The 23001-nt window shown below is 38.1% G+C and overlaps 2 protein-coding genes across 5 annotated transcripts; both read left to right on the top strand.

The window, feature by feature from the left end:
- Positions 1-8320: 8320 nt before the first annotated feature.
- LOC107186446 (embryonic stem cell-specific 5-hydroxymethylcytosine-binding protein) lies at positions 8321-9994 on the top strand. The gene is made up of 6 exons (XM_015574307.1): positions 8321-8371; positions 8461-8683; positions 8932-9243; positions 9316-9423; positions 9559-9713; positions 9838-9994. The coding sequence occupies exons 1-6, from the start codon at positions 8352-8354 to the stop codon at positions 9992-9994; spliced, it is 975 nt and encodes a 324-aa protein (XP_015429793.1). The 5' UTR covers positions 8321-8351.
- Positions 9995-10785: 791 nt separating this feature from the next.
- LOC107186635 (tyrosine-protein phosphatase non-receptor type 1) lies at positions 10786-22423 on the top strand. 4 transcript variants are annotated; one of them, XR_001516184.1, is made up of 10 exons: positions 10786-11338; positions 12132-12293; positions 12364-12626; positions 12731-12956; positions 13032-13184; positions 13391-13556; positions 13629-13836; positions 13924-14034; positions 21796-22301; positions 22381-22423. XR_001516184.1 is itself a non-coding variant. In XM_015574538.1 (9 exons), exons 1-9 carry the CDS (start codon positions 11243-11245, stop codon positions 21857-21859), a joined length of 1446 nt encoding a protein of 481 aa, XP_015430024.1. In that variant the 5' UTR covers positions 10786-11242; the 3' UTR covers positions 21860-22417. The 4 variants fall into 4 exon arrangements, 3 of the variants coding, with proteins under 3 accessions (XP_015430024.1, XP_015430025.1, XP_015430023.1); XM_015574538.1 differs by having other exon boundaries at positions 13032-13181; positions 21796-22417; XM_015574539.1 differs by having other exon boundaries at positions 13638-13836; positions 21796-22417.
- The last annotated feature ends 578 nt before the right edge of the window (positions 22424-23001 follow it).

The following is a 23001-nucleotide window of genomic DNA, read 5'->3' as shown; positions in this document are numbered from 1 at the left end:
TAACGAAACCATTGGTAATTTGATGCAATTGCTTGGAATAAACGCGTTTACTTTCTGTTTCAGAGGACTGGCTGGAAAGGACGTGCCACCGACGCCATGACAGTAGCAACACGCCGGAAAATTGGTGGAACGTGGTAATTTGTTGTAACAAATAGGTGACAGTCTATTATATATGTTCATTTTATCGTGTTTCTATTGCGTTTGGCTGTAAGCATGATCGCGATTTTGCTATTTATTGTGCAAAGGTCGAACGAGAATTCTGCCGATACGTACTTTGAATTTAAATGCGCAGTTGAAGAATTCAAAATGGCTACCGTGGCTGTTAGAAAATTTGAATATTAGTTTCAAGCATTTATATTCGAAATATTCGCAATTTACTGCGTCACGGTCGCGAAATTGTTTTAATAATTATTAATTTCACCTGTCTATCTTTATGGAATCATCGGGTTTGCATTTGCATACTGTTTCGGTTGTAAGTTTGATTATAATAAATACTGCGTAATTCACCATGCTCATCGAAGCATGGGTAAATAACGAAACTTTGATATTTGCAATGATTTTCTGAATATTCACAAAAATCGGGACGCGGTTTAGATAGAAAAAATGAAAGTGCTTACAGCTCTAACAACAAATGTCTTTAATATAATACATAATTATTAAATATATATGTCTAACAAATTTGACATATTTATATTGAATTGAATAATTATTCTGTAATATTTAATAATGTTTGAACTGATGTGAATTATTGAAAGGCAATATTTTCTCGACAAACACTTGGTAGGATACAGAAACTAAAACAGTAGGCAGGCACAAGTGTGCCTTGTATTTCCCATGTACTTTTCTTTCAGAGAATTTTGTGGCCGCGCGCAATGCGGTCGAATAGAGTCAGTGTTTATATCGTACAAGATTTTTAAAAGTTTATGCGGAGCGAACTGGCTCCGTGTAGAATCTCACCGGAGATGTTAGGTTTTCGCGAAATTAGAGTCAGTGTTTATTGCGTGTTATCAATTACTGTCAGAGTGTCGGGACACTTTTTGCTTTTTGAGTCGCGAAAGTAGAGTCAATGCATCACCGAAGAAAATATTTTTGCGCAGCTCTGTTTACAGAGGATGTAAGTATCTTTATATTCTATTATTTACAGTATTCAATTGAAACAGCTTGAATTTTGAGAGGATGTCGTAACGATTTTTGTTTCTTTTTTATCAGATTCATCAGGCGCTGTATCAACGACTATTCCAGAGGATGTCCTCGGGCGAAGCTCCACCCGCCAAGACTGTAAGCATCTTTAAATTTTCTTACTTACATTATTCAATCGAAATAGCTAAAATGTTGAGAAGAGATTGTAACGCATTTTGTTCCTTTTTTTTTTCCAGATTCCTAGAGTCTTAGACGGAGCCCTTCTGTCATCGGGTGAGTCGCATGCTTTTTGTTCCTCTGGTCCCCAATCATGTCGTAGGACGATTGGTCCGAAACGGCACGGGTGACTGGTTGTATACGTGCTTAATATTGCGAGTACAGTGAACGCGGATATGCAATCATATCCGCGAGTAGTGACATCGATCTGTTGTATTTCTTAGATAGGCTAGGGTCTTCTTGTACGCCGCGTTTATTATTAATAATATAATTCAGAAATATTTTGCATTGAAAGTATATTTATAAACGAATATTAACTTAACGTGAAATTATTGATTAATATTGATCTTTGATATTTTGGGACCAGAAGTCCTATTGTTTACAACAATTGATATTTTTTTATTAATCGAGAACGTGGTACTATATTATTCAGTTAACTAAAGAATGCGGTAACTTGATGGCAATTATTCGTATATTAATATTGTCATATCGAAACCATTACACTAAATTTATTCTATCAATCAAGACGATTACATAAAAATTATTCTAGTGTTGTTTACAAGTACGGTCAATTGATTGAAAAATAATACTGAACACATTAATGTATGAAATATATGTCGACTATAGAATCGAAAGAACGGAAACCATGCCGATATGTTTAAAGTAGAGGGGAAAACATTGTGGTGCCTTTTTAGATGTGCATATTACACACAGCAGTTAGCGCAATACGCCACGAGACACGGCAGCACGTTTCAAAAATTGAAACCAGTGTTTCAGGTTTCATTCGTATTTCCAAATCCCTATAAAGTATCGGTCCATAAAACGAAGACGTGTCGATTTACGTCGTCTGTGCATCGGTATGCACACCCCCGTGAAAATACATGTGTTATGGAATAATTTAACACGGGTGCACACGTGTTAAATTATTCCACAATCATTGTCGTGACCGGTCGTTTTGATTTGCCAATAGCAAAGAATTTTATCCAGTTTTACGTACACACGGGGGTAGTAATATGTATATCGAAACGTGCTGGCGTGTACTCACGACCACTTTAATGGAGTGTGAGCGTTGAATGCAGGGAAGGTACTACTGTGTTTGGCCAGTATGTATACAATGTTCCTTAAATATATCGGTATGGTAGACGTACATGTATGTACTCAGAAGAAACGAGTATTTGTAAAGTCTTAAAAAGAACAGGACCAGAGGTGTCCATCTACCACTTGCGAGCAGCATTCTTCCCTTCCGGAGGTACCCCCACTACGGGTCTCTGGTTGACTCGCTGGAGTCAATCTGAGATCGGTAGTCGGGGAAACCCACGAGGGGAGGCTTGTAATTGCTTGTAGCTCGTGGGTGGCATTTGGACAACTCTGGTAATAGAGTCAATTTTTATGATCGTTAGTATGTTAATCACTTTTGATTTCACCTGTTAGTGTGTTATTTATTATTCTCAAAAGTTTTACCGTCATTTGTAATGAAATAAGAAAATTAATATAAGCTAAATTTATTTATCATTTAAACGCAGTATTAGTAAAATGTACAAACAAGCATTGCATATTGGTCAGTGATGCTTCATGAATATTCTTATTTTGTATCGAAGATATATTTGTCTTTATTTATGTCTTTAATACAAATAGGAATATTCTAGAAGCATCACTGATCAATATATAATGCTTGTTTGTATATTTTACTAATGAAACTGGGAATAATTATATCAAATACATACTACCACGTTACTCGAAGACAGATATAAAAATTAAGTAGCGCATTTTGATACACATAGATTGAGCTAGAACGTAATGTTCTAGACGTATGTGATATTAGAGACCATGTACAAGAAGGCATTTCGCGACGGGTAGATCTCTGAGCCAAAGTAACGTGTCTGTGATACTTATATTTTGTATATCTTACATTGGCTTTGACGACGGGATCGCCCGAGGATTGTTCAATATATCTAGAGTCATGTATCTAACTGCAGAATCTTGCTTAGAGCCTTGACAATTAAATTATACAATATTAACAAATAATTAATACTTGCTTTTCAATTTTTATTAATACAAAGTCGAGTCACTTTTATTCCAATAGAATATTAGCCCGTTAGAAGAGAATGAACTATGTAATATATTTTTTAATTAGGATTTTCAGGATATTGATTCCGTGTTCGTTGCTCGAACCCTTTCACGTGCCCAGGTGCTACTTGATTGGGTGAGAGCAACGGGGAACGATGACTTGATTTCACATAAATAACATTTGTATGCGACTGGCAAAGTTAGCTTACCGTGCACGACGTATTTTCCACTTGTGTGTGTGGTTAGGCAGTGGAATTGCGTCGGTTTCCATTTCTATCAATTAACAATTCATCTGTAATTGTACCTTGGAACAATTTTTTTTCACAATTTCCGGTATCGGTCGTACATATTCCTTTGCTTTATACAATGTCTATAATAAAATGTCCATGGAATATGTACTGATTTCGAGTCTCTCGTTATCATGCGAGCAATTTAACACGTAATCGATTTAAAGTACACCAAATATACGTACTTATAATACTTAGAGAATTTTTCTATTCTCGCAATGGATGCTAGTCTTTGCCAGTCGATTTCAGGAATATGGTACGTACCTATATAGAGCGTGAAAGTTGTGTATTACGCTCGGGTGTCGGAGGCGTCCCGGGACGTCCTCCCTAGGTGTTAGGCTAACTTGCACCCGGGCGTATGCTTGAGAACCGTGGAGTGTTGTGTGTTGGTGAAAATCTGTTTTTTGCTATTTCTTTTTAAATATAGGGTTAGGTAGGTAGGTAGCATACTTTCTTGTGTGTGACTGTACGATTAGATTGTAAGTAGGCAGGGGCCGGGGCAGGCTATCACAGTCTCTGATCGGGTAGGCCCCCCATTTCGCGTGATAGTCCTGCTACCGGGATCAATTGTAGCGTCGATTCGAAACTGATCCAGACGGAGCATGCTGTCTGCTTCTGGTTTCGATTTCGATTCTTCAAATTGGTCAAATAGCTGTGTCGCGGTCGCGGTCGGAAGGATAGGAACGTCGAAACGAACGACCTGCTCGATTGCACTCGTGGTACGATCGTACAAGACTCTTGCGAGTTCGGTTGATCGTCCACAACCCGAGCAGTTTCAGGATTTCAGATTCGGGCGGACCGCCGAAGAAAAGAAGTGGCCCAACACAAACTGTGTATCGAAGAGGGCAGCAACGAATGGCTCTGCATCTTCGGATGCGGAGTCATTACTACTTTGTCACTGTACTCGCTTGTAGTTGTGTAGTAGTTAGTATTTTTGGCCAATGTACCCGGCCCAACGAACAGCAAGTTTGGGCAAAATCGCGGTTTGAATTAGTGTTGCGGATGAGATTAGATCACGGGTTGCATTAGCCTTGTAAATTGTTAATATTGATATTCCTAATTGCTTGGAGAATAGTGTTGCGAATGATGAAATCGTGTTTGCATTAAAATCATTTTTATATTTTCAGGGTAGTGTTGCGAATGATGAAATCGTGTTTGCATTAAAATCATTTTTATATTTTCAGGGTAGTGTTGCGAATGATGAAATCGTGTTTGTATTAAAATCATTTTTATATTTTCAGGGTAGTGTTGCGATAATGACTGAGCGCGATTGTTTATACTTATTATTTGAATGAAAGTCTTGTTGGATTAAAGATCACAATTTTAATTGATTCATATAGTCCTTGTCTTTTGTTGAATTAGTGTTGCGAGATGAATCGATCGGGTTTGTATTAGTGTTGCTATCAATGAAACGCCCAAAACTATGCTGCAACCATTATCAGAACCACAAAGCAGCAGCTTATATTGCTGCAAAAAGTGGTTCGCACGCAGCCCAAAATGGTTGCCCTGTTTATTTCAACCTAAAGTTAGTGTTGCGTATTGTGAGACGAAGGTGCACGGGAGTTTTTTCATTTTTATATTTATGAAATTAGCGTGGCGAGCAAAGAAAGCACCACTCGCGTTTTTTGAGAATCTTTTGAACATCAATTGACATTAAATGATTAGTGTTGCGAGTGATAAATGCCCTACGTGGCTGCTCTCGGGAGTTTTTTCATATTATATTCAATTTAGTGTTGCGTAAAGAAATATCATTGTCCACTCACGGATTCTCTTTTTAATGAAATGAAATGTAAAGAGTGGACAGATTCAGCGGCCTATTGTGGCTGTTATTTTTCTGTTTCTGTATTATTTGCCAAGTGTTTGTGTTGGAAATACTGCTGAAAAAAATATTTATTTTGTAAAGAAAAGTGTTCATTCTTTTGTAATTTCTTGAACCATTAATACACATTGAATATTATATATTTTGATTGAAGATTTGATTAAATACTGACATTTGACACAAGGATAATGAAAATTAAAGTCAATTTTAGATTAAAGATTAATTAGAGTCTTTTGAAGTAGGCATGACTATTTGTTGTTAGAATTGTTAGTAGATTACTTGTTCAATCGTAATACGTTATTTGCATACAATATTGATATCAAAGTAGTGTACATTTTTGTAAATTTGTGGAATCTCACTGCAAAGATCAAAGTTTCTTCGCGATTGTTGCTAAACTTGAAAATTAATGATAAGCTTGCAGCTGAAAAAATATGCAAATGCAAATGCGACACTTCATATTGATAGCAACTTCTCAAGTAGAGTCGCCGTTAATTCGTTATTGCTATCTCTATACGAGTATAATTTCAATTTCGATACAGTAAAATGCGATTATTTCGATTTAAATGCTTTTATTGTGTTAAATATTGATTATTGCATATCACAAATGATTGTGATGATAAAATCTATTCTTGTTTCATCTTTGCACAGAGACATAATTCATTTTTTGTTTAAATTCATTTGCCTAATAGTCGAGTCTCTACCATTCTGATAAATTCATTTTTTTCGATAAAATAGATAAATAGACTGATATTCTTAATATTTTGTGTGTACTAACCCGTTTCCTTTTCAGCTTCTTATCCAATGAATTAGTTTGTTTCAGATGATCTACATAAATTCCTACAATTAACACAAGTTTGTCAACATGAGAAGATAATACCATGTATCGAATTTCTGTTTCAGATTAGGTGTCGTCGTGGGATTAAATTTCAACTCCACCTAAATAAAATGTCTATAAAAACATGTTATTATATTATTTATTCTTATCATATATATGTTGTTATTGAAATTCTTATTGAAATGTATGCAAAATGAAATGTCTATAACTATGTTTTATTGTGATATATACTGTGTTTCTATTATCGAACTAAAATATCTATAAAAATGTGTTGGTATTCTTGTATTCTTATTACATGTTATTATTGAAATTGTTATTGCAATTGTTATTCAAATGTATGCATAATGAAATGTCCATTAATATGTTTTGTTGTGATTCTTTGTACTTCTGTTTCAGGGATCGTGGTAATATCAAATTTCTTTGAGTTTCTGTTTCAGAAATCATCATATGACATCTCATCTGAAGACCAAAATAATGTATCATTCTAATCTTTCAGGGTATGTTTCAGAAATCATCAAACGAAAACATCTCTTCATCTGAAAATCACATATAAAGACAAATAATAATGTATCGTTCTAATCTTTCAGGGTATGTTTCAGAAAGCATCATATGAAGACATCTCTTCATTCTGATGATCACATATCATGAGTTCACGCTTCACATGAACTTCATACGAAGATTTCTCTTTCTTAATATGAAGTTCACGTGAAGAGTTCTCGTCATATAAAGATCTTGGGGATTGTTTCGATTAAATCAACAACTAGATTCGTTGGGGTAAATGTTGCAAAAAGCACAAAGGGTGGGGCGGTGTAGGCGTGATGGGGGGTGGGTCTCCATTCGCAGCAACCTCCACGTGGTGAGACCTGGGCAATCATTATTATTTGGCATATAATTAACAGTCATAATCACCTACAAGTTGACGAATTATATAGCAAATAATATGAGCAAATTGGCTGCGAGCTTGTTCATTTTGATCAATTGATTCTTGTTGCTAGCTTCTTTACTCGCTAGCTGTAAACAGCAAGAATCTCTTGTTTTTTTTTGGTAATTTTTTATTTTTTTGTTTGTAGAGCAAACATTAGGGAACGTGGCTAAATTTATTAAGACAATAATATATACACCCCACACCACACTTTCTGTAATGAATAGTATGCGAGTTAAATACGACACCGTAATATGTATTGCGTCCTGAACGTGCTGGACGACAGAGTGGGGTGTGCGCACGTGTATGACAGATAGGTATAGACAAGGGGCGATCCCAGTGATCAATTAACGAATGGAATTATCGATCGTGAATTATCGAATGACAATTATCGAACCGACAATTATGGAACTTCGAATTATCGAACTAACAATTATCAAGCGTCTACTGTAATATATTTCATGATACAATCAATAAAGATTAAACATTTAAAATGGTTAGAGAACAAGAAATAATAAATTTTTGTCCAATGCCTGTAATAATGTTACGTACTCAACATGGCTGCAAGTTTAATGCAAGATCTTCTATCAATAACTTGTACGGAGATTGACAGCAGATTAGCAGCAAGTCTTGCAATATAGCCTAGATTGTGTTACAAGACCTGTTGCTAATTTGCTGCCAATTTGCTTTACCATTTCGTCAGTAGGCTTTACCTGCAAAACCCAAGTTAAATGCGGAAACAGATTGCCATGGTTTTTTAGACAAATTTTGTCTTTAATTGCTGGCCATTTCCTTGAAACTTGCATAGAACTGGTTATCAGGGTATGTTTTAAATTTTAGAATATGAATATTACCAATACAATTACTAACAGCTCGTATATATTGGAACATATATAATTTTGAAAAAAAAATCGCTACGTATCTTTGAAGGATTTAGGACATTTTTATGAAGTCTATATACGTATTTAAATAAAAGTATGCACGTTCCAATTCACAAATTCTCGCCGAACAGAATGCATTGTAGGTGGCACTAGTTCATCAAACTGGTCAAGTGGCGCGAGAAACATGTGTGGTAGAATGTGTTGGTGAGTAATCTTGTCACGTAATTTCAATAATTAATTCATGACACGCATACTCCGTGAACGGCAAAGAGAACTCGTAAATTATTTCACAGTTCTCTGAATCCGGACACTTTGGGCCGCGCTTGCGACTACAAGGATGGCAACGGCAAACTACGCACTACATCGTGGACCAATAGCGACGTCAAATACTTTCCGTCGTGCAACATCGGACCCAAAGACGTTGTACCCTGTCTCGTCGCCGGTTCACATTTTGCAAAAAATAATGAGAGGGTTCTTTGCTCTATGATGTGGAGTATGATTCCACCCTGGCACGAGGTCAGTGTTTACAAACATGGTTAGATCGAACGCCTCATTGGCGGGAATGGGTGGGGGTTGTATACTCACGTGGTTCTGATTAAATCGTCAACAGCGGGTTGACGCAAAAAGCATTCGCGAAATGTAAACAGAACGAACGCTTATCGTATCGCAGTATGCGATAACAATACGTTACAGGCTGTATTTTATTGCCTCTTGTTAGTATGCAAACGAGAAAGATGTTTTAATCTTGATATGCAAATTTGTAGGGTGACTATAGGAAACATACAATGTCGACGCACAATGCTCGCCTGGAGAACCTTAAGACTTCTACAATGTATGCTCCACCACTTAGAAAGGGATATAGGTGCATTGTAGTTTGCGAAGGTTATTACGAATGGAAAGCTGGAAAGACAAAAAAGGAGGCTAAGCAGCCGTATTACATTTATGCTACTCAGGAAAAAGGAGTTAGAATGGATGATCCCATAACATGGAAGGATGAATGGTCAGAAGAGAGTGGTTGGAAGGGAATTAAAGTTCTGAAAATGGCAGGAATATTTAACAGATTCAAAACTGGAGAAGTACATGTAGCACCTTGAATTTATTCATTTTACATGTGTCTTATATGATAGTGTAACAAAATTATATTTCAGGGTAAAACAATATATAGTTGTACAATAGTTACAACAGATTCTAAAAATTCTCTCTCTTCGTTACACAATCGTGTACCTGTATTTTTAAAAACAGAAGAAGACACACATGTAAGCAGATAAATTTGTTATCATGGATAGAGTGTATATGTATATATCTTTTAAAAGATTATTTTACTGTAAATAGTAGTCTTCCAAAAATTTTAATCACTGAGAACATTTTTGCATTCTGTATGACGTTATCAGGTTTGGCTAAATGAGGACCTATCATTAGCTCAAGCTGTTGACAGATTAAGCAAAGCAACAGTATCCGAGGGCGATTTAAGTTGGCATACAGTCTCGACTTTGGTAAACAATGTAACACATAAAAGTGAAGATTGCAGAAAGGAGACAAAGGCCGTGTATGTATATGTATACACATCTGTGTAGTATCATGCAATTAATATTTCACTGAAAGAATTATAAACTTGTAATCCCTTGAAGTGACATACTAGACTATTGATTTACTAATTCTATTACGTACAGAGAAGAGAAAAAAAGCAACCCTAACAGCTTTATGGCTTCCTGGCTGAACAAGGGGACTGCGGCGTCAGCTAAGAGAAAAAGTATAAATACCGATGATGACCATAGCAGCAAAAGTCGAGAGAGCGATAAAACGCCTTCGAAAATTGCAAAAAAATAATTCTTTTGAAGTCATACAGGCAAATGTAAATACCAACATTCGCTACCTCAATGTTTCCATAACTATTTATTTAAATTATATTTTCTATATATTTTTATATTACTATATGCAGTTGCTGTAGTTTTTTTATGTTCCGACTAAAGTAATAGGAATAAGAAATATTCCAGTGTAATCCTCAGTATTATAATAAAACACTACGCGTCTATTGTCCTCTATACATCGTAATAGTCCCCCCCTTATTGCCGCCCAAAGGATAAACCGATATTCATGATACATGATCGATTAAGACATACCAAAACGTAAAATATCGATGTTATATAGAAATTAACTACTTTTTTTCTATACCTTAAATGCCACCATTCATTGGGAGACCACTAAAAGCTCCACATTCACACGTTTCCAATATTTTCCTTAAAACATCTGCCTAAAGTTACCCGCGTAAAATACATTTTTTCCCGAATGTGTTTATTTAAAAATATCCATAGACCAGATCATGACACGTTGGACGTGATTTCTATTCTTAAAATACTCTTAAAACATCCGTGTATATGTTCCGTAAGTTACATCGCATAAATTTTCGTTATAACTACAATGAAAAGCATAAATAAATTATTGTCTTACACCTAACGCATATACATGCAGACACTCTTAACACACCGATTTAAATAATTTTATTCAAAAGAGGTACGCTGTCTCCGGATCGAATGATGTTCGATTTAGCGCTCAGGCTCGCGCATGCGCGGAGACCGCGAGCACTGATTCAGCATGGCGGCCGTCGGCCGGATCTCATTCGGCGGTTAAACGAGACGAAGAAAGAGGAAAGAAGGGAGGGAAAGGAACTCTGGTTACCCGAAGATGTCAGCACGTTGACTCGTGTTTCGCGGTGGCAGCGGCGGTGTACGCGAGATCGGTGGTGGTTCCTACTATCCCGCGAGTGGAGTGCAGTGTGTGGACTGTGGTGTAGTACGTTTGAGAAACGGAGCTGGTACACGTACGTACGCGAGGAGCTGTGGTGTGGTTGCGCGTTTTCGTCTCCTCCCGTGCCGCGGGGGCTGCCCTTCGCGAGAATCCGCGTCACGCATGGCACCGCTCCTCCGCCGTGCCTAAGACGCCTTTTTCCCGGAGACAGAGAGAGCGAGATCGCGACCGGGGCCCAGCCTCTTCGCGTGCCTCGTCTCGTTTTGCCGTTTTTTTTTCTCTCTCTCTCGAACGCCGAGGTGATCGCGAGTTTACAACCGAGCCGACAGAATGACCAGCCAGGAGACGCGTGACCAAGGGATCAGCAATGTAGAGACCGAGTACCTCGAGATCAACTCGAAAGAAGCCTGGCCGATCCTCTATCAGGTAAAAGAGGTCGTCCGTGTAACGTTCCTTCCTCTCCTTCCGCTTTTTGCGTCTTTCCTTCCGGTTACCACGAGAAAGAAACCGTTTGCCCCCCGTCCCTGTCGCCGATGTGTCAGCCTGTTTCACGCGAACACGCGACTATACGTCGGGAATTGTTTTTCGCTGACACGGTTCGCCAGTCCCCCGATCCGCTGTACACACAATGAATAATTCCTCTTCCCCTTCGTCGTTCCACTTGCCATCATCCGACGGAATTTTTAACGTGGACAATTGTACGCACGTTACCGTTTCTCGATGAATCTCGGAGGATTCTTCGCGATGATTCTCCAGTGCTTGGTTCTCAGTATGTGGATACGCGACTGACAACGTATTCGATTAATTTACGCTTTGTAAATGGGTTTTGATTTACCGCAGGATGAGACGATTCAATACGATAACGGAACCAGAATTCAGCGACCGTGATTGTTCTTTTATCACGTTATGCGTGCTCCATTTCTTGGATATATTTGTTACAGTGCACAGATTGTTTTAAAATTGTTGGTATTGTTTTGTATTCGCGGAACGCGGTTTTCACAGGAAAATGTTGAGTACATTATAGAGTGTATGTTGTATGTCCCGGTTTATTGTAAAGAATGTTGTGCTCGAAAATATGAATTCCAGGTGTTTGTTTAATAGTTCCTTGTTGTTTCGTATGTATACATGATTTGAAGGCTAAAGAAAAATTTTACTTTATTTCACATTTGTGAGGTAGGAACCTAAGGTAACCAAAGAATTGAAATATTTGCTTTTACAGCATATACGTAACGAATGCAGCAATTTCACATTCACATGTAACGAATCAAAGAAACCACAGAACAAAAATTTGAATCGTTATAGAGATGTTGCCCCTTATGACCATAGTAGAATTGTCCTTAAAAGGGGGCCATGTGATTACATTAATGCCAACCTTATAAGGGTAAATATCATCATAAAATATCTAAATTCTAGAGTTGAAGAATCAAATAATAAATGGATATTTATTATAGGTAGATCGTGCTCACAGACAATACATTCTTACCCAAGGACCATTGGAAAATACTGCTGGCCATTTTTGGTTAATGGTATGGGAGCAAAATTCTAAAGCAGTGTTAATGTTAAATAAAATAATTGAAAAGAATCAAGTTAAGTGTTATCAGTATTGGCCTCTGGGTGATCTGTTGGATGATACTATGACATTTCTGGATGTTGGTATAAAAGTAGAATATGTCAGGAAAACAGATTCATCGGATTACACGACTAGAATATTAAAGTATGACAAAATAAGACATTCGATTGCAATGTTATTATTTATGTATATGTTATGATCAGAAAAGATTTTAATGTAATTTAACTTAATATTTATATTTCGCACAGATTAACAGATTTGGAATCGAAAGAAAGTAGAGAAATACTACACTTTCACTATACTACTTGGCCAGATTTTGGAGTACCGCAGAGCCCAACAGCCTTTCTTCGTTTTCTGGCTGATGTTAGGCAATCGGGAGCATTGGATCAAAATGTTGGGCCCCCGGTTGTTCATTGTTCTGCTGGTATTGGAAGATCAGGAACATTTTGCTTAGTAGACACCTGCCTTGTTTTGGTAAGCAATAATTTTATTAAACAAACCATGCATTAAGATATTGAAATAAAGAAATTGCTCTTCATTTGGTTGTAGATTGAAGAAAATGGATTGAATTCTGTGAATGTTAGAGACGTATTGATTGAAATGAGAAGATCCAGAATGGGTTTAATCCAGACGCCGGATCAATTGAGATTTTCGTATGCTGCTATCATCGAAGGAGCAAAACAATTGCCATCCAATAACGTGGTAACTAATACCAATTCACAGTGGTGCAGTGTTATTGGTTTCTCTGTATGCTCGATTTGAACTAATTAAGCAACTTTTCCATTGATGTGTTGTGCATGCTTGTCGGAGAAGATTTTCTATCTTTAACATACCAAATCTGATAACACTGTACTACTGTGGTGTAACGTACGTTGCGACCTTTACTAACGTGTGTATGAAATTTACAGAACATTGATAATGAGATAGTAACAAATCATTATGATATAGTAAATAATATTAGTCATTCTTCGATCGAAGAAGAAGACGAACCGCCTCCTTTGCCACCACCGAGAGGTGAGTCGTTAACGCGTAGTATGATGGCGGATTTAACTTCAAATGTAACGACGAAAAACGGTAAGTACGATTTAATCAACGATTAACCAAAAGTTTTTATCAAGATGTAACTGCTTCCATATTTAATGATAGATGAATTAGGTGGACCTCCTGATAAACCATTGCCAAGGGAACCGCCGACTCACGTAGAAACATCGAACAATCCACCACGCGCAAACTCTACAGTGATCACGAATAATTTACACGAAAACAATTCCGACGATGTTGCAGTGCCTAATGAAACCAGAAGTGACGGTGAAAATTCTTTGCAGACGAACAGCCCTCCGTCCAGTCCAAATGCGTAAGTTGTCAATGTTGTAGAATCGGCGCGTAAGTCAGTTTTGTCTCTGTACGCGCGTCCTTAATGGTATTCATTTTGTTTCAATAGGAAAAACGAAGTACGTCAGCGCACTAAAGAAAAGAACGAACGTTTGACAGCATGCGTACGGGAGATCAAGCGTCGACAAAAGGAGACAGAAGAATGGCAAAAGCTCAAGAGGTCATTATTTAAGCCCCTTTCAATAGGCATAGGTGCCGCAATTGTTGGTGGGGGTATTCTAGCAATCTGTGGCTATTTGTACATGCGTGGTTAGGATTCGAATTTATTCCATGTCGCGCGTGTACATGGGATCGTTGAGCTGTCAGTGATACTAGGTGATTCGCACATTCAAGAAATAGTTACTTTCACCACGAGATATATTTAACAGCAATTATTTGCACGTGTCATCCATTATCGCCATGAGAAAGGAATTAATCGGGGAGAAGCATTCGACGTTAAGTAATTCAAAGTAAAACCACACTGTCGTCCTCGGACGTACTATCAGTAACGGATAATTAATCAGGATAGTTAGATGCAGATAACAGTTGTTGACGAAATATTCAGACAGGAGTAACTTATTCTACGAACGTGCGTTTGTAAAGGATGTTGTTGCACGACGAAGATGCTAAAGAGAAAAAGATTGAAAGGTTATTGATAAAAGGAGAAAGGGGAGATCTTCAATTTGTATTTTTATATTGTGATTTACTCAATGAGTATGTAGAATATTAGACGGTATACATTCGTTTGAAGATTCTTTCATTAGGTTCCCTTGAAAGTCGCAGTTCTTGAAATGATTGTTTCATACTTGTGTCTTCAGTTACGATGGAGGAATAAGAGGTGCATTGAGTTATACGTTTTCTTCGAATTATAAATCAAGAGCGTGTCTTTTTTTTTTTTCTGATTTGCACCGCACATCCTTCGAATGAAAAACAGCAGAACCCAGGTGCAAGTATAAAAAAAAAAAAAGCGATGAGTCACAATGCCTTCTTACTCATACATCGTAATATAACCGTAGACTCTCATATATGATACACATTATACGAAGTGGGTGCACGACGTTTCACAAGCAAACTTGACGATTTACTTTTCTAATACAGAGATAGAAGCAAGTATTAATCTACCACTTTTAGATTTAGTTCCTTTTATTTATCTAATCGCTTTGCAAACGACATTTGAAGTCCGACGATTGATTTAAAAGCAAACGAGTGAAGTCTCTCATTGATTTCATGATTCTTAAATAATTCGACCTCTTATCAGTAATCATCCAGGGTACCAAAATCATTCGCTTTAGAGTTTATATAAGCACCCGATCACTTCGCTAGACTTCTAATAAATATATTCGTGATAGACGTAGAGAAATGTTAACGATTCTAATTATAGTATACAGTAAATGTTTTAAATAACTTGCCCGTAGAATCCATTCTTCTATAGAATATTCACAAAGAAAGGAAATTATACTAGAATTAGCATAAGTCATACCTGTGACATACCATGGCCCATTCTTTATGTGGGATGCTGTATATTTAGAATTATCACGACTTGATTTGACACTTGTTCCTCGGGCTATGAGTAAAGAGGTATACTTTTTGACTTTCTCTCTTCCTCGAAGAGACGCAGGCCACCAAGATATTCTGTTAAATGGCAATTCGTGCCTTTGATTGTGTACTTGGGTAAATATTTCACAGGATTTCGTAAAAAAGCTCATGAAACCATTGATACGAGTGATTTTGTATGAAATAGTGGAGGGAATCTTTTTATGCAAGAACATTCCTGGTATACGGAGGAAGGTTAATAATGAATTTCGCTAAAACAATTAGTGTCACCTGAGAAAACAAAAACGTTCCAACTAATGAGCTTGAATCGGTGCTCATCATGCAATTTTCGCGCGACTTACGCATATTAGTTATGCTTTAACATTGTGATTAAGCAGTCGACAAAGTGGGTGCCAAACGAATTAGAAGCCAACAAAATCTTTGTACCATGCATAAGTGAACATACGCAGACATTTAATACCTCTTTGGCCGAAATCAGTTCCTGGCATTACGTTTCATATTGATCCTTCAAGTATCAGAACGACATCTGATCCAATTGGAGTGTTATCAAGTACATCGATAACTAATTTTGAAAAATTAGTTATTGCAATCATTCGTAGGAACTTCCTCGCAAATTCGAAAACAAAAGCTTATAGAATTATTAGAATAATAATTCTACCAGGTTCATTAAAAAGTACTTGATATCATTCGATGGGGTCTGATACCTTCTAGATACAGTATAGGAAATATATGAAATGGGATACCAGAAAGTGATTGAATCAGGAAAACACGTTGAATCTTTCTCATGGTCACGTCAGTGACTTTAATTTTGTACACTTTTAACCCCTATTTAAAGCCATTTTCTACACGAACAGCATGCGAAGCTTCAATTTTACGCCAGATAGAAATAGGAGGGGGTGGGGGGGTGGGTTAAAAGAAACATTTTTCTAAAGTACGATTTTCCGATTAACTTGCTCAGTGGGGTCTAAGACCATTGGGCATCGCAGAAAGACTGAATACGTCTAATTGCATCTAGTGGAGACGAAGTTAAGGGGAAGAAAAAAAAACAAGAGTTCATAACGTGTTAAGCCTGTATTCGTAAGCTGAGCTTTTATACAAGTCACGATTATTAAAGCTCGCGTAGAAAATACTTATCGTGTTCCGAGACAAACAGAACAAACTAAGGGAGGGGGCAAAGGAGGGGGGGATGCAATTCGTGTCTCGGCTTTACGTTGCGAAGAGAGAGCGGCCGTCGCGAACGAAGTGTATTTTGTACTTTTGTACGTTGTTAGCTCTAGGTTGGAATACGATCTTTACAAAAGAAAAGAAAAAACAGAAAAAAAAAATAACGGAAATGAACAAGAACGAGATTTTCGGGTACGTTTGGAATTCGTACAGTGCGTCCACGATGTTTGTTCACGGCGCACCGATCACATGTTAGTTTAGAGATATCATGTTCCAATTCAAAAGCGATGTCACGCATGTTCCGAAGTTAATACAGTATTCTGTCGTCGGTATACCGTCTATCTGTGTGTGTCCTGTGTGTGCACCATTAATCTCGTCGTTACCTGATTTTCTCCCTGAGGAGTGTTTATATACGGTTAAAGAAGTGCGATCGTGAACAGACCCATCTATCGATTTACAACACGGTATATCGAACAATTAGCGAGGAGGATGATGTGAAAAACATTGGCCGTTTCTATCGAACGGAAAGAGCAACACTAGTAATCAGCCTTCATTTGAAACGAAACGCAGTCGAACGAAAGAGATGCTAGCGTTCCTAGTGTGATCGATAAATGTAATATTTTTTATATTTTGCGTGTGTTTTTTTGTAGAGATACTGGAATTACCAGATGAGATCGTTATAAGGGTCTTGAGAATGGGATTGGAAGGTTCTGAATGTGAGCCTTGTCCTTTTGGAATGAGTTTGTCATACATTGTCGGCATTGTGTATAGTTTTCATCAAGGATTGAAGAACACTAGGACACAGTATCTACATGGTTCTATAGATAGCTTGGTCTTACTGTTCAAATTACTTTGATTTAGGATAGATAACTTTCTGGATCCTTGATACAACTGAACAAACTCTGGAGGTTTTTGGATTACAAAATAATACTGTTATTAGGATTTTAAAATGCATGATGTGTAATTAGTGTCTGTGTGTGTATGTGTGTGTGCCTTCAGACTTTCAAGGAACATCTGTAGGCCCCTCACAAACGAGTGCCTTTTGAGACTACCAACAAAGATACTAAATTCTGAACATCTAAAGCCAGATGGTTGTGTACAGTTGCATTCTGAGATTCTTGATGAAGATAGTTCAGTATCACTGTACTCTTGGAGTCTTGACAAAGCTGGTTACAAAATATCTGTGGTTCCTTGGAACATAATTTCTTAAAAATACTGCTAATACTCACTACCAGTTTTACTTTTCATGGACTTGTAGACCCACAGGATCACATATACGTACTTGAGACATCTAAACTGTTCTGTTTCAGATTTGTACGTACGATGTTCCCTTGTCAGGTTTTCGTCAAGCTTCCACTGTATTTTTGTCATAAGATTGTTTCTATGGTCTGGTGATACATACTATCGGTCCGACGTCAGCAATGTCGATTAAACGTATGTTTCTTTTAAAAGGATTACCCTTCTACATTCAGAAGCTCTCCTTTGATGTGTCAATTATTGGACAGAATTCATTTGAAGCTATCAAATTGTATCTTTCGTTCGAAACGAAATCGATCCCGATGAAGGCATAGTGATACGCGTATATACCCCGAACCTCCCGGGTCTACGAGCATTGTTCTGTGTACGATTATCGTGAAAACGGGGTGAACGTACGGAGAGAGACACATACGTTCAATCTGGCTCCCCCTGTTTTGTGTGTATTGTGTCGGGTGATCACGGGACGCTTCCTGAGCGGCGAACGAATGGGAGCGAGAAAGACGGCGCACGAGTGCGAGCGAGAGAGAGGGAGACACACGTACTTCTCGAGAGTTCGAATCCACGAAAGGACACGGTGCTAATGAAAAGTTCCAAGAAAAGAAAACCAATATTACGCTCTCGAAGACGCGTGCGAGCGTGAAAGTCGAAGAGTAAAGAACACGTAAGGAGTGTGTTGCGAGTGACAGAAAAAAAATAAACCAGAAACAGAGAAAGAAATTAAAAGTGGCGTCGATCGTAAGATTTCGAAAGAAAAATTGAAGATGGCCGACGGATACATTTGAATTCGAACACTGCGCAATTCCCTCGGTTGTGAGAAAATTTGTTTCTTTTTTGTTTGTTGCTCCTTTGGCCCAGAAATCGGACGATCGAACTTTGAAGAGAAAGAAATAATCGAGATAGGGAGGGAAGGATTTTAGTACGGATTCAAATTTTTTTTTTTTTTTTTTTTGGACACCCGATAATCTCACCCGTCGTGTACAATAGAGACATACATATAATACGTTTTGACTACATACGGAGCCGCAGAAACATAGTTAAGTGCCTACACCGTACGAAAGCAAAAAGTGAAATGAAGGAGAAAAGGGAACCACGATGAAAAAAAAAAAAAAGAAGAAAAGACGACACCGTTAGTAGCATTAACGATTACTATACTGTAATTAATATTATTAATGACGTGCGACCCCTCGACCATTTTGGACGAGCGTAGCCATCGGGCAAGTGAATCCTTCAGTATCCGACAATATATAAATAGATAATCGTTCCAAGTAAATCTATTTATCGCCTGATTTGTCCAAGACACACACGGATCGGACCACGAGGCCTACCACACACACGGATTTTGGGACTTCCTGTGGACGGTGTGAAGTTTGCTCTGCTCGTTAACCGTGGAGAACACAACGGTGTCGAATTACTGTAAAAAAAAAAAAAAAATGGAAACAGGCGAGGGCCCCGATTTTATGAAACCACGTGGGACATTGTAGTTTAGTAGAACGAAAAGACTGATGGAAAGTAAGGGATAACGCTCTGACGATACAAGAAAAGTAATAATTAGTCTTTATACGGTAATATTTAGGAAATTTGTAAAATTAATTTCTTTAGCGTGTACGCGAAACGTCTCTGAGGGAATTTCACTTTCACAGGAAGATATTCGATCGCTGAGACGCGGTATACAAGGGGAATTCAGAAACGTGAGGTCTTGATTTAAGCGATTAGACGATTTTATAGCCATTTAATTGTCGCAGAATCGTACATGTTGAGAGTACAGGGTGTATATCGGTAGAGTTTAGTAGTAGTAGTTTGTGAGTACAGGGTGTATATGTATAGTTAGAGTATGTGTGTATTGGTATTAGATGACACTGAAGTGAAATGTATTGCTTATTCAAATTTCTGTTTTTGCAGATTATATATTGTAAAAGCTAGGATTATTGATCAATTTTCTATTGGTCTAAAAGAAAGTAGATCTGTTTTCCGTTGCCCAGATAACAGATGACGCCTTGAAGACGCCCATTTTACGGCTATTTTAGGTCTAAGACGCCTTTAACCCGTCTTCAATATTTCTGAATTTTTTTAGACTCCCATGTGTTACTATAAAATGGCTATCAAACGAGATATTTTCAAAACGACCAATCCCCGTTGACCCAGTTCAGTCGAACTGCTCGTATATTTTTTTCTCACTCCAGTTCGTGGCCTATAGTTCTGAAATCTTCTTGTATACTTGTTTGAAAAATATCTTCGAAGAAAAATCGTAAGTTAGCTGTACACGCTATCCCGAAGAAAGTGATCCTCGTGGTTCGACCGAGCCGTTTGGCGGTCAGATTAAACGTAAGGAATCGAGTTGCATTCGTGAAATGAGAGAAAGGGGTAAAAAGCACAGTGAAACTGTGGTCGAAATCGACTCTCGTCCTCTTGGGACTAAGAGAAGAAGAAAAAACAATGGGGCAATGGTAGGAAGTTACTTCTCCCTGATGCCTCTTGCATCCAGCGACTCGACGTTAACTATATATATATACACACATATATATATTTACCTGATGTACCGTTGTAGAACTATATCGAGTGGTATTTTAATGTAAAAGTGACAGAGAGTGTGAGAGAGAGTGGGGCCGAAGAAAACGATAGAGCTAAATAAGAATCGAAAATTAGGGGGAGGGGGGGGGGCAAAAGAAGTGAAATGAGAAAAAATATTTCTTATGGATCGAACCTCTGTTGCAAATAATTGGTGAATACATCGTTTTGCCATTTGACGTACGACACCTTAAAAAAAAATCAAGGAAAAATTTGAAAACTTTTATTCGTTCCATGAAGAGAAAAAATAATCATTGGACGATCACTTCGCTTCTTTGCACGCGCCCCGTGAGGAACAGAGGCCCCGAACGAAAGTGATTCGGGGCAGCATATGACGGAAGGCTTGCATGCAATAACGAGCGTTTATATTGCATTGACGTGGAAAATGGACAGAGAAAAAAAAGAGAGAACTGAAATCGTATAAGGGCGAGAACGTTATGGCGCTCTCACGACGCGTATTCCTTTTCGTTTTTTCTTTTTGCCACCCCATGTAGAAGAGACTCGTAGACGAGGCCCCCCGAATTGCGTATTATTAGATCGATCAATACAGGAAAGGATTTTTTCGTACTTTCCAACAACTTTTTTTATTCCATCGATCCACCCCCACCCCCCCACCCCCCTCGCCCTCTTACTGACGCGACGGGTTTCAGGCGCCTTAGAGTCGAAAGGAAAAGTAAAAGGAACTGAATTGAATCGTACAATTGTAAAATTGTCTTTTTCTCAAAGGGAATGGAAAGAAACGATGTTTAAAGGTCAATTCAGGGGACTTTTTTTTATGAACAATTGAACATAGAAATTGTAAGTTTCGTATTCTTTTTCAGACCAAAGTTAAATGATATCGGGAGGGGCACACTTTCCGGTGTGATTTTTTTCTATGTGGCCCGTAGAGGTCATATGAAGGTCAACTTTGTTTTTTCTAAAAGTAACTGTATATTTTTTCATGCACTAATTCGCCATAAGTGACTTAGTACTTTATGCAGGGAATAACAAGTAGCATCGAGTAGCGTATAAAAAAATTTACATCGGAAAGTGTGGGCCCTAATACTATTTAACTTTTCTCTGAAACATTTTTTCTGTAGCATTCGATTGTTAACCTGTTTATCCAGGAATAACAATTATTGTGTTTCCTTTCGATTCCGTGTGAAGTCGGAAGCCCGTCGAGGTCAGCTGCAACCCCCACCTGACCATCCCTCCGGAGGGGATCGGTTTCGATCAAAACGATCGAAATCCCCTCGTGAGACTAACACAACACACACACTCCGCCACCCCTCCGCCGTGTCTCTTTTAACAATTTTCGTCTCCACCCGGAACTAACCGTCTGTTCATGCTTTTCTCTCTTACTTCACGTGCTTCTTGTTTACCTGCAGCCTCGAAATACCCTCAATCTGGTGATTTCTTTCAGATCTAAAAGCGAAACTACCGAAACCAGCGAAACCGTGCACGAGGAGGCCGAGCCGGCGATCTAAATGTACCGTAAAGAAACGAACCGAGATCGCGATTTAAGTGCCCTAAGAGACATACATAGACACACACACACATACATACATACATTCACGTACTCACATATATACAGAGAGAAAGAGACATACACGTTACAAAGAATGACAAGCAGAGAGAGAGAGAGAGAGAGAGAGTGAGAGAGAGAGAGAAAGAGAGAGAGAGAGAGAGAGACGTTCGTTATTTTCGAAACGTTTTATACACCACGAGCTAATGAAGCTATTTATTGAAGACCATCCATGAACAAAAGTACATAAATTGGAGGAAATAAATCGATGTGTTTGGTACAACTCGATCCTCGATCCTTTGATGCCGCGCGAGAAGACTTTTTTTTGGGCATCCCGTGACGATTCATCCTATCCCGTGAGCTTCGATCTTCATCCCTTATTCGTCTTCTCTTGGATACCATGGGTGAGTAACGATTGCCGTCTGTAATGACTCGTTTTTCTCTGTTTCACACTAATATCATGGCAAAAATTGTTTTGTACAGTATTATAATTACCCTTTCCTGTATAGTCGGGACTGGTAGCGCGCTTATAGAGAGAGAAAGAAATGGACAGGACCGTTTCTTCACTTGCTCTGAACTGTGAATGTTTGTGGAAACTTTCGACGGTTATTTTATACAAGAAGAAACGAGGAAAAAATTTTCATTCATCGGTCAAAGGAATCTAATTGTATAGTTATGTTATACAGGGTGAGGCACACTTAAAACAGGCCATCTGAATATCTCAACTGTTTATTAGTGATAGAAAGAAATAGTCAGACCAAACTTGCACGGTATCAAGGAACACATAATTTGATGTGAACAGTTTTTTGACAGGTGGACGCGTAGAGGTCATATGAAGGTCAACTTTTTTTTTTTTAATGGGAAGACATGCTTTTACGTACCATCCGATAGGAAGTTTAAAAAAAAGCTTTCCATTTTAAAAAATTATGTTGACCTTCGTATGACATCTACGCGTCCAGCTGCCGAAAAACTGTTCACATAAAATTATTTTCTCCTCGATATCACTATGCAAGTTTAGTCCGACACTTTTTTTTTCTATCACCAGTAAACAGCCAAAATATTCGCGCCTGTTTTAGGTGCCTCACCCTGTATATTATGATCATC

This window comes from Dufourea novaeangliae, unplaced genomic scaffold (genome assembly GCF_001272555.1).
Source record: "Dufourea novaeangliae isolate 0120121106 unplaced genomic scaffold, ASM127255v1 scaffold65, whole genome shotgun sequence".
NCBI lineage: Eukaryota > Metazoa > Arthropoda > Insecta > Hymenoptera > Halictidae > Dufourea > Dufourea novaeangliae.
This window is presented reverse-complemented; position numbering and strand designations above follow the sequence as displayed.